This window comes from Acipenser ruthenus, chromosome 4 (genome assembly GCF_902713425.1).
Source record: "Acipenser ruthenus chromosome 4, fAciRut3.2 maternal haplotype, whole genome shotgun sequence".
NCBI classification, from domain to species: domain Eukaryota; kingdom Metazoa; phylum Chordata; class Actinopteri; order Acipenseriformes; family Acipenseridae; genus Acipenser; species Acipenser ruthenus.
The window spans coordinates 52,974,405-52,987,577 of NC_081192.1; the positions used below are offsets into that span (position 1 = coordinate 52,974,405).

The following is a 13,173-nucleotide window of genomic DNA, read 5'->3' on the forward strand; positions in this document are numbered from 1 at the left end:
TTAATAAGTATTGCTTGTGTGTCCCGCACCGCTGTACAATATTTACCATATACTGCTGTATACTTTTAATTTAATAAGAAGAAAGTTATCGGTTATTCAAATACTACCAAATATATAACATATAGCTTATAAAATATACAACATTCGCTATTCAACATGCATTCAGTACTTGCTGTACTGTGGTTTTCAAAAATGCAGATTTTATAGGTGAAAACACAAATAAACAAGCTAGAAAATAAGAAACAAGCATTTAAGAAATGTGTATTTCTGACAGCGCTGGACAGAATGAAACGCTGAAAATATAAATGTGTATTTTTCAACTTCGTTTACCTTCACCGCGTTAATGCATTTTGCTACTATGTGTGTGGCTGTTGTCAAATCTGTTTTGTCTTCTCAATCTGTTCAGTTGGTGAGACGTGCCTTGTTTGTCAAACCTATATTGCGCAAGCGTGATCCATTCTGAGCCCAGTGAAATGCTCTGAGATAGGATGGGATCCCACTGTGCTCTGCTATCTTTACCCTATTTCTATGGCTGTGTAATTAGGGATACTGCGTGTGATCTACTTGTTGTGCTCATTCCCAAGGATTCCTAAAGCGTGTACACCTCGTTGGTTACTTTTTTCCCCAGACAACAAGAATCAACCTGTGGGTGGTGGTCGCATCAGGATGTTATATTTGTGGCTCTGGCAGGAAAAACATTGTCTTCACTGAAGCCATTAAAATCTAGAGCGCTTTAATCCAAACACCTGCTCTCCAAGCAGCATTTATGAAAGGGGGCGGGGGACACACAGACAAAGTGTGCAAGAGAATTGATTTCGGTTTATGAATGGCAGTGACATGGAGGAAATTCCGTTTCAGAAAGTCAAAACCAGGAGGAAGAAAGGCCACTGTCCCCTTAGATCCCCTTTACACGATATCGCCTGCGAGGACGAGTTTGATTGCAAAGAGCTGGAATCTCTTTTCCAGAATTACAACCTGAAATTGGAGCAGACCTCGACTCTAAAAGCACTGGCCGTTTTGATCATAATGACTTCAACTTTGGCCCTGGTGGAACTGATGTCTGGCCCCAGCTTGACTATTTCCAAAGGGTCCCATCCAGTTCACTGCATTATTTTCGTGTCACTTTTCATCGTCACCAATGTCAAGTACTTGCAGGTGACCCAGCTGCAGCAAATCGTCAAGCTGACCTTGCTCTTTAGCTTTACTTTTTCTTTCCTGTGCTGTCCATTTTCACTCGGAGCTTATGGTTTGGAGCCACCGACCTCCTCAGAGAAGGGGATGTGGCAGTTAATGTTAATGACATTTGTCGCTTATTCCTTACTGCCAGTGCGGACTTTACTGGCCATAGTATTTGGAATTATGGTATCTGTATCTCATATCATTGTCACCGCAACATCTATCACTGCCAAAAGACAGCGACTATGGAGAACAGTAAGTACCGCTATCATTGTATGTACATTACCAACAAAGTATAAGGAGACATTAAGCTTTCTTTTTTTTCTTTAATTGTCAACCACCTTTTGTCAAGTCCTAGAAAATAATAAAGTGACTCCAACTGATGTATTGCTTGAGTTTATATTGAAGACATCGAGAGTTTAACTTGCCTAGGTACACAAATACGTTCAGCACCAGCAGAAGGACAGCGCACAAAGCATGTGCTTTTGAAAAACACTAGCTTTATTTTCCTGTTTTACTTGTGTAGATTTTCAATAAATAACACAGTATCCTCCAAATCTATCGAACAGATCAAATAAAATACATTGTAAAGTAGCAGATATGAAAAGAAATGCAATGGCAAGATCGTTTTCTAGTCTTTAAAAACTATAGATTTAAATGCAAAACTTAGATCATGGATTAATTTAAGACATTAAAAAACAAAACAAAACAAAAAAAACACTAAGAAATCACCTGCAAATCAAAATGAGTCCCCAAAAAGTGGACTACAACAGTCTGCTATCAAATTATTATAATGTACCTTAAACCTTATAAGGCATCGATAAACGAAACGTTTAGTTACACGCTACTGTAAAATACAGACGCTATCTTTTTTTTTTTTAGTTAATTGTAATTATAGAGAAGAAGGTTCTAACGCACTGAACCAAATTCAAATATTATATTGACTCTTTCTTAAAACTAACGCTAGTGTACACACATTAATAATCTTGGTACCCAACAAAATTGCTACATAAAACAAAGTAGATTGGTCAAAAATACTACAGCTTGATTAGGGAACTCCACCATTCAACTCCAATATCTGAATTAAGAATCGGGATTACCATGCATTTTACAAATTCAACACCTGCACTATAAATTCAGATTCATTGATGTTCCCCCATCATTAAAAATACCAATTCAGAATACAAAGTGAATGGTACAATCTTTACCCCTGGAAAGCCCATCCTGCTGGAAACAATAGTTGTCTTTTTTTTTTTTTTTAACAGAGTTCTACAACCCATCTGACCCTCTTTTTAATGAGGATAAGCGCAGTGAATAAACTCCAGTAGGCTATGTTAACGGTTAATAAGCTTGCGTATATCCAAGGTTTTTTTTTATTAAATACTTTCTTCTTTAAAGGTGGACTGTTTGCAAGTTCTTTACTGGGTGTACTGGTAAGAGAACAGTATTAGAACAGTTAATATAACGTGGAGAGATACAGGTGCTGGACAAAACATTTCAAACGCCTGGCAAAACAAAGTCGTTGCGTCACTATGGGTAATACCACAAGTGTGCTGATTCATTCTACAGCTCTGTTTTGGAATTATACTTAACCATCTCGCAATGATTACCCCATTCATTCCTTCAGCATAGAAATGTAAGAAGAGACATTTACAATGTTTCTAATGTTTTCCAAACCCTCTATCTTATGAGAAATTAAGCGTGAATGGTTATTTTGACACAAGCATAAATTAAAGAGAAGCAAGAGCAAACCTGTTATCTGCATTTTTGTAAGAAAGAACAATACTGACTGTAAATGAAATATACTATTAGGCTTCAAATTGTAATAATGTGAAGTCCATGAACATAAGAATTGTGAATTATTATTGTATTTAAATTGAATAGGACATTAGATAATTAGATAATCTATAAATATGTCAATTCCATTCATTGATTGTAATTGTTACCTATTTTCCATCTGAAAAGTATAATTTGCCTGATATATGTATTTTAGTTGAAAGGCGCATTATGATTTATGTTTTTCTGTGCAAATTACTTACTGTGTTATGATTATAAAATCTCAATTAGACAGGTCTAATCTTCTAACAAGACAAAATCATCTGCCATGTACTGTTTAATAGGAGGTGAAAATAAATGAAATGTACCAATGGCATAGTAAATGGTGGAGAGGTCTTTATACATGCAGTATGAACAGGTCCTACTGATGCTGTATCTACCAAAAACATATTTTGTTGGTTGAACACCAAGATCAGCGCTGTATTTTTTACACTGTCAATTATAAGTAGTAAGGATATTTATAGACCCATTTCAAAGGCTTTCAATGAAGCAATGATTTAGAATCTTACAAAACCTGAAATCTCATGCCTTTTGTGTTGTGGCAATAAAAATGATGGTATCATATGTAGGATCTTAAAATCCAGGAAAACTGTACAACATGATATAAGTTTCAGGCAACAACATGTCAATCATACCATACATTTGTTTACTTTTACTGTACTTGAAATGTTATTCAGGAACAACAATATAGGGAAATGGTATGCACTATTCATTACTTACAATGAAAACAATATACTGTAGCCCTACAGTGATGCTGTTACCAATAGACATTTTACATCATGTATACAGTTAAAACAAAAAATGTTCCAAGTTACAGTATGTGTAATATATTACATTGTAAGAATTCTATATCCAAACATGACATTATTTGGTTCCATGCCTAGTCACATTATTAACAATTGACCACATAATTCCACACATTTTTTATGGAAGATGAAACACACTTATGAATGTGCTTTACAGATGTATTACTCAGCAAAAGCATACAAGTGTTAATGGATCATTAAAATGTGTTCTTTATTATAGAAAGGTCTATATACAGAATCACTGCATTTGCCACAGGTAGTTCTCAGTTGGTGTTATCAAATTCCACCCTTCCCTTAACCTATTCATAAACTACTAAAAAGAGTATGGTTGTGTTGCATTAGCCTTTGCGCTCATGTGGTCTGGGGACAGAAAACGGTTGGGTGCCTCATTACACCACGGGGACTGGTCAGGTGCAAGACAAGGGCAGTTGGAGACCAGACATGTTGAACTCTCATTACCAGGGTTCAGTAGCTTAGTATCATTCGCTTTTTTGTAAAAAGAGCTAGTCTGTGGGAGTGCGTATTAGGGTACAGTGCTGATGTTGAATTGAAATTGGGCAATTGGGCATTTGAAAACTAATAATGCCTTTTAAAATATATTTGGGGGGGGGGGGGGGGCAAGTGATAATAATGAAGAACAGATCCTTAGAAATTAACTAACCATTAACAAAAAAATGATAGGATGATAGTAAGCTAGTTGTTAACATTTAATTTAAATTAAAATAAAGCGTGACTAAATTATTTAATATAAAGTTTGGTATCATTTTTTTGTTTACAGCTTGTAGCCAATGCTGTCCTTTTTGCCAGTGTAAATCTGTCTGGAGTGTTTGTGAGGATTCTGACAGAAAGAACTCAGAGAAAAGCCTTTCTTCAGGCCAGAAACTGCATAGAGGAGAGGCTGAGGCTGGAGGACGAGAATGAGAAACAGGTCAGTAAAAACCAGACAAATATTTACTGATACAGTGGGTGGACAAAATATGTATGTATCACACACTTTCGTATTAATAGGTTGTCCCTCAAATAACTTTTTCATTTGTGATGCAGATTTCTACTCCAACTTTTCTGAAGGAATCAGAGACATTAATCACCTAGTTCACTTACGTAGCCACTAGTATTCAAAATCTCAATATTTAGAATATGTATTCCAGAAAGGTAAATAGCATATTCAGAATATGAAGGACCTTATTCAGTATATAATATGATACTGCACATGGGCTATACTAGAGGAATATGAAGCCATGTAAACACATATTCCAAATATGAGGCTGAATTAACAATAAGCAAAATGTACACTACAGATCAGATATTAGCAGCAGTCTGTCTACAAGCTAATTTTGGTCAGAAGATGAAACATTATTTTTATTACAGATTTTCAGATATTTAGACTCTTTCAACAGCTTGACCAAAAAATAATACACATTTTAAAATAAATTTGATTATTAAATGTGTCTTTTACACTTGCAAATTACTTGGCGGTTATACAAACGTTATACATTTATTTAAAAAAAAAAAATTAAAAAATCAGCATTCGTTTATTACAATGGAGGATGTAGCTACCAAAACACCCAAATAGAAACTTATAGTAGGCCTATAAAGTAGCTTTTTAATTTCATAATAGCAGTAAGTTGCATTCCTGTGTCCAGGAAAAAATACAACTATAACATGACTGGCATTTGAAGATATTTACACTGATAGAACATTTTACTCCCACTGAGTCGCATAAACCTAAATCACTTTTATTACTGCAACATATGTTAAGATGCAAAATGTTAGGTTACTTACCGTAACTCTGGTTCCCTGAAAGAGAAGACGACCACCAACCAATACTTTTGGGATATGCCTGCCTTAAGTAGGTATTAGCTGAGCATTTTATGTCAAAGCTGCCGATAGGCCCCTCCATGGAGTGATGTCCTTGGTCCCGCCTGCCAAGGGAATAATTAGTCGCTCAGCGGAGCTCACTTCCTCTTTTGCATCAAACCCACGAATGCGAGTGATGCGACCTCGCAAGGTTTGGTGGGCGTCTTCTCTTTCAGGGAACCAGGGTTACGGTAAGTAACCTAACGTTCCCTTTCGATTTGAAGACGATCACCAACCAATACTTTTGGGAAATTATACCAGAGCCGTCCTGAGGGCTCATGAGCGGACAGCATACGCGGGATGCCTCGCTACCGCCAACTAATGTTGGTGGTGTGCACATACAACCTCAAGGACCCTTGAGCCTAATGAAGGCTTAGAGAGATCTACCACATTAAGTCGGTAGAACCTGGTGAATGTATGCGGCATAGCCCAGCTAGCCGCAGTAGAAATGTCTGTCAATGAGGGACCTTGAAAGAGAGCCCATGATGTAGCCACACCTCTGGTAGAGTGCGTGACCACCCTTCCAGGTGGAGGTAGGCCTGCATTATTTTTGTACGCAATCAATACCGTGTCCACAATCCAGTGGGCCAGTCGCTGCTTCGAGAGGGCTTGACCCAGGGTCCTTTCACCATAGCAAACGAAGAGCTGGTCAAACTGACACAGCGTTTTCGTCCTATCCACATAACTTCTCAATGCCCTCACTGGGCAGAGGGAATTCAGTTTCCTATCCTCCTCCGAATCAAAGGGAGGGGGATGGTTTCAATGATTGGTTCAAGTGGAAAGCCGTAATCACCTTAGGTTGGAATGCAGGATTCATGCGCAACGATATCCTGTTTCCATTATCTCAAACACGCATATAGGAACTGTGCACAGACAGAGCCTGTAGCTCACTGACCCGCTTAGTGGAGGTGATGGCCAATAAAAAGGCTGTCTTCATAGTGAGATATTCAGCTCTATGGAATGTATAGGCTCAAACGGGGCCTTAGTAAGAGCCTCCAATACCATGTCAAGAATCCACTTGGGGAGGACGTCCTTTCTAGGGGGATGCAGCCGCCGACCACCCTTTAGAAAACAGGTCGTCAGAATATGGGCGCCCGGGGATACTGAGTCTATGGGGACGTGGCATGCGGATATAGCTGCCAGGTACACTTTCAGCGCAAAAACTGTAAAATAATTGCCATAGGGCAGTAGATTGGATCATGACCTCTGGCCATACACCAGTTTTGAAAATACCTCCACTTGTAAGCATATAGTGCTCTTGTGGAGGAAGCCCTAGCATTCTGCAGTGTACTAACGACCGCATCTGAGAGCCCTAAGACAGACAGACGGTCCTGTTCACGGGCCAGACCCACTGCTGGAGTCTGCCCGGTTTTGAGTGCCAGAGGATGCCTTGCGCCTGACTGAGCAAAGGTTCAAAAACCAGATTCTCCTGGGCCATCTGGGGGCCACCAGGAGAACTGTCGCTTTTTCTATCCTGACCTTCTCAAGGAAGACAGCGGCGGGAAAGCGTACAAAGCACTTTGGGCCATTGGCTAGTGCGCTGCTCGGAGCTCCAGCATATTTATGTGCAGGGATGTCCAGCGGCCTGTCCAGGACCCACTGACTTCTCTGCCTGCCCAGACCACAACCCAACCCAGGTTGGATGCGTCTGTCGTCACCACTTGACCCACCAGCATAGGGCCTCCCAGCATAGGCAAGACAGACACAGTCAGCCGACGGTGTCTGTCATGCTTGGGGTGTAGCCAGGGCCGGCGTAACCATATAGGCAGAACAGGCGAGCGGCAAAAATGGTACATAATTACATTTTATACTTCACATTTCTTTAATCGTAAAATGTTTAACATCTTAGATCACTGTTTCTTGTTCTGCAAAGCTTACTGCTGATGTTTCAGAACCATATCATGAGCAGTAGTGTAGTCCTAAATCTGGAAGTACGGGAATGCTGGGGGACAGGGTGATCATGCAGGGGCTGTGTCAAGCGAAATCTGATCTCCCTTGGCAACAGGCTCGTGGTTGTTGAGCCAGTTGCTAAGCAGAGGATGCATTTGAAGTTCCTTACGTATTCAAATAAGGGGCGGCATTATTGGATTTCATTTAATTACCTTGACAATGATTCTTATAAAAAGGACGTGCTAATACAAGGTAGTTGAAGCGTTTTACTGATTTTATATCTTTAAAATCCTCTGATGACTGTCCTGGAAATCACTATATTTGTAGCTAGTTGCTTTTGACAAAAAATCTTGCCAAGTCAGCCTTTAAAGTCACTAGATTTGGCGAGAAATTCAATAAATTGGCAACACTGCTTGAAGGCGCAGAAAAAAAAAAAAAGATTTACCCACGGCTTATTATTGCCTTGACACAACAAGGAAAAGAGATCGCTTCATCGGTGCCCAGGCACTGAAATTAGAGCGGCTGCATGCCAATTGAGCATTTTCATAACACATCGGTAAAGATTCTTTAATTATTTAAAGTTAATTCTTATGTCTGCCTATAGAAAAAAGTACTGGAGGATTTGCTGTGCACGATTATATGATCACTAACCTACATGTTAGATACCACTTTTATAGTAGTTAAGGAACGCAATACGGTACTGTACAAATAAGGTACAATGAAAATCCGATGTGTTTGACGTAAACTGCATATCCTGTATCAATTGTTATTCAGAAGTCTAAGATCATGCATGATGGGAGAATCCATTGATCAAAAATATTGTCATTGTAGCGCTGACAGTAGATGTCACTACCGTTTGTAAACAGAGTGATGATTGTATAGTTGTATATAGTTTTGTGACAATGTTAAAAAAAAAAAAAACAGAATCTGGTGTACAATAATTTGTTTATATGTTGATTATATATATATATATATATATATTATATATATATATATATATATATATATATATATATATATATATATATATATATATATATATAAATATATATTGTAACCACCCTGGCAATGGCATCGTCCTGGACATTGTATTTGTCTTGTTTGTTGTGTCTCGTTTAGTGTTCTGTGCATTGTAAGGGTACGGGGCACGCTGTTAGTGTGTGTATGTGTGTACGTGCGTCAGTGTGTGTGTGATGGGCGGGGCGAGCCAAGAACGGGAGAACGTGTGTAGACTCGACTGGAGTGAGACTGTGAGGGACAGAGCTAAAGGCTGAAAGAAAGTGCCTATCTGTGAAGCAGTGAAAGAGCCCAGAGTGAGTCGGAAGAACAGAGAACGAGAGCGAGTGAGAGTGTTGGAGGAAAGAAAGAGAAGAGGAAAGTGAGAGAAAGAGAAGAGGAAAGTGAGAGGAAGAGCAGAGAGCGAGGGAGTTATTTTTATTTATTGATTTGACGTGAACCCCGGCCCTAACAGGGATTCCCTGTTATTTTATTTTATTTAGTGCAGTAATTAAAAGCAACAAATTTGGAATCCCATCTGGTCTACCTGAGTCTTGTTTCACATCCAACGCAGCATTTCATTACAATATATATATATATATATATATATATATATATATATATATATATATCAAATTTAAAAAAAGTGTGAAAAGGGAGGGGTGCAAAATGTTATTTGCCTACAGCGGCAAAAATCCTTGCGCCGACCCTGGGTGTAGGCACTGAGCCACGCTTGGATCAGGCGTATGTGGAGTAACCCCAGTTGGATGGCTGATGAAGCTGCGGCCATCAGACCGAATAGTTTTTGACACAACATCAATTGTACTGTGAACCCTTGTTGAAACAGGGCCAGGCAGTTGCGAATGGCAGCTACTCTGTCGTCCGACAGCTAGGCTTGCATCCTAAGGGAATCCAACCGGAGACCAAAGTAGACCGTATTTTGCACCAGTATTAATAGGCTCTTGGCATCGTTGAGGGTGAGACCCAACCTCATCAGATGCTTCGTCACAATCGCTGCATGGGCCACTGCTCCGTCCTGCGACTGGGAACAGATCAACCAGTCGTCCAGGTAGATCATCACCCTGATCCCTTGCAGCCGCTAGGGAAATAGGATGGCATCCATGTACTTTGAAAACGTGCAGGGGGGCTAAGGAGAGGCCGAATGGCAGCACAGAAAACTTGAAGACGCTCCCCTGTAAGGTGAAGTGGAGATGCTTCCTGTGAGCTGGACGAATAGGGACAAGGAAATACTCGTCCTTTCGGTCCACTGTTGTAAACCAGTCACCCGGCCGGACAGACTGCAGAATGTGACGGTGTGCATGTTGTGTACAGTGGCGAGCACTCAAGTGGGGGCTCCTGGGGCGGTGTTGGGACTACCTCCAAGATCGCTGCTGTGTTGGAATCCCACATCTGGCTCCCTCCCATCAATGCGGGTAGGCCAGGCTGTTAGCTGCCACGGAAGCCTGAGGCGGTGCCTCAGGTCATCACGTGGGGCAGTGGGGATTGGAACCGTCCGAGTCACCGTACGAAGACGGAAGGTTAGAAAAGCAGACTGCTGTTGAAAAGAAAAATATTAAATGTAGAGCAGTTTTGCAGCATTTATAGCTGAGTTCACAGAAGCAGATTTTCTGATTCCAGGGATGTGGCAAGCCGGCTCCCAGCAATACATTGCAGGGGAACTCCAGAAAACTTGAGAGACAGAGCTGTTTCACACAGGCTCAATCACAGCAACTGGATAAGGGTGTCTAGCCTGGACTGTGTGTAGTCACACAATCAGGGCAGCATGTAGCCTACAGCAGAGTGGCGCACCGTCTACAAGCAGAGGGCATCAAGGCACTGAGGGCACCGAGCACCGAGGCACCAAAGCGCCGGGGGGCAGCTAATGCAGTGGTGTCTACCCTAACCGGTGTAGTCATCCAGCTGGTCAGTGTGCAGCACAAAAAAATAAATAATCAAACGTCATGCACTCACCCAATGTCAGCTATTGAGCATGTATCTTTATTATTAAAAAATAATTTTTATAGAAACTGTAGAACAAGAGAATTCATGCTCATGCAGACATGTTGCGGCCACTGGCCTTCGTCAGTGCAGAACAAGCATTGAGAGCTGCAGCGCTCTCACATTGTACAAGGGGAGACACACAGTACTGAGGGCTGAGGGTGCACTGAGGTACCAAAGCACCGGGGGACAGCTAATGCAGTGGTGCCTACCCTAACCATGTGTAGTCAGCCACCTGGTCAGTGTGCAGCATGACCAGGGGAGAGACACAGGCCGAAGCCACAGCGGGCGAGAGAGGTCAGTTAGTAAGAGAAAAACAGGAGAAGGCGAGGTCAGTTAGTAAGAGAAAAACAGGAGAAGGCGAGGTCTACTCGACAGTGCACAGAAGGGCCTATTGGCAGCTCTGACATAACATGCTCAGCTAATACCTACCTAAGGCAGGCATATCCCAAAAGTATTGTTTGGTGGTCATCTTTGAATTGAAAGGGAACTCCACATGATCCTAAGCATTTGTGCATTTTTTATGTATGATGTACTTATATTGAAATGAGCATAGTTGCAATTACTTAGATGGATTTTTCATGACATATAACTAGTGTTCCGTGTTTTCAGTTTTTATCTTTAAAAACATTTTCTGGGAATTTTTCGGAGTTTATTTTACATATATTAAAATAGGGATAAAATTGGTAAAAAAATTGTTTTTAATTGAAACATCTGTAAAAATCGGGGGTGAAAAAATCTCAGTATACACACTTTACATGTGGAATATGATGCATAGCTGTTCTGGTTTCTGATTAATAATGTCCCTAGCATGTATGATAAAGCAGAATCTGTGCAAGTCGAAGCGACATTTTTCCAAGTTCGCTGGACTTTGAGAACATTTGGGCAATCGCACATCAGCACAAAACAAGCCACGTTTATTCGCCTTGAAGTCATAAAAAGAAAAGAAAATTGACAGAACTGGGTGGTGCAAGCCATCGGGAGACGGGTCAGAAATCACACTGGACATTTCCATCAATGCGTATAAATTTACCAACTAAAGAATCACCATTTTCTGTCAGATATTTACAATTTAAGCTTGTCGGTTTAGGCAGTGGACAGACAGTACTGTCATTGACACAGTCATTTTGTGCTTTCTTTTTATTAAAGCGTGTGTAAAAGCCACATACATGGATTGCTTGTCTCTCAGTTCACTTTATTGTTTTAGTTTAATGTGCTGCTTATTTTTCTGTATGTTCTTTTATTGTCAGTGCGAACATGTACCTCAATGCAGCAGTGTTTGCAGCGATATGCATCCTCTGCCTCATCTGACCCACTTCTGCTATTTTTGATTTTTGTATACTTCAAAGCATTCATTTTCTTTTGAATATTCATAAACTGATTTATGTTTTCTCCCCATTCCTCATTCACTAAATATATTACCTACTGAGACAACTACACAATAAGATAGCTACTGTAAAAGTAATTAAAAAAAACATGCAATACTGCAACTCACTGGAACAAAATGCTCCAGCGTGGACGCTGCCTTTCAGTTCTATTTAAAATTTTAACTTTTTTGCAATAGTTTTGCACCGTCCTAAAGAGCTTAAAGAGCTATTTAGCTAATTCCCTTTCCCATTAAGGTTGTAGGTTTCCAGTGCCTTGTTCAGTACACAATATAATATGTAGTTTAAAGTAAATACAAAATAACACACACACACACACACACACACACACACAACAAAGTCACACAATACACATAGATGCTCATTAACCAATCCAAGGAGGGGATGAAAAAGTAAGCAAATTATTGTACACCTGTAATTGTACAATTATTGTTTAAATCTTAATGTATATTCTAGTTTTTGCCATTACAGTACATTGAAGTACTATAAAGTCTAAATCATATGCTGCACCAAGAAAGTTTGATCAACAGATCAAATCTCAACAGACGGACGATGCATTTTAGAAACAAGCCTTAATAAACGTTTTATGTTGCTGTAAAAATGTGTACATTTGTATGAAATACATTTGTTTTTAGAAAAAAATACACTTCACACTTCATAATTACAAGAAGTGATGTATTAGGTATTGTTGTTGATGTGTTACTGAAACCACAGTATATTCACAGGAACACAACAGCTGTGAGTAACAGTATAGACCTGAGAATCTTAATCCTGTTTTTTTCTTTAGGAGCGACTTCTAATGAGCCTTCTGCCCAGAAATGTGGCAATGGAGATGAAGGAAGACTTTTTAAAACCTCCTGAAAGGATTTTTCACAAGATCTATATTCAGAGACATGACAATGTCAGGTAAGAGCACACCTATCCTGCTGGTGTTTCCTTTTGAGGTTCATTTTTGAACCCTTGTGGCAAAGTGGTTTGCAGTGCTCAAACAACGACAACAAACAGTGTTCACGGTCCAAACAGTTTCTTTAATTTGTCTTCATGGTTTGGCACTGTTAAATAGTAATGCTGGCAACTACACAGTAATGTGTAATTGCACAGCCAAACAATACAGGGTTTCAGTCCCGAAATAATAATACACAGAAGCAATGTACAGGCACAGCTCCGCGTCCTTTCACGGTGCTCCCGTGCTGGTGGTGAATACACAGTTAAGTGTGACTGGTTCAGTG

At 40.0% G+C, this 13,173-nt stretch overlaps 1 protein-coding gene across 2 annotated transcripts in view; it reads left to right on the forward strand.

Moving 5' to 3' along the window:
- The first annotated feature begins 476 nt into the window (after positions 1–476).
- Positions 477–13,173, forward strand: part of LOC117399269 (adenylate cyclase type 1-like) — a 185,216-nt gene continuing 172,519 nt past the window's right edge. For both annotated transcript variants that reach the window (XM_033998358.3, XM_059022542.1), the window contains exons 1-3: positions 477–1,431; positions 4,597–4,746; positions 12,732–12,850. In XM_033998358.3, the coding sequence (XP_033854249.1) occupies positions 823–1,431; positions 4,597–4,746; positions 12,732–12,850 (878 nt within the window). In that variant the 5' untranslated portion in view covers positions 477–822. The remainder of the gene's footprint in view (positions 1,432–4,596; positions 4,747–12,731; positions 12,851–13,173) is intronic.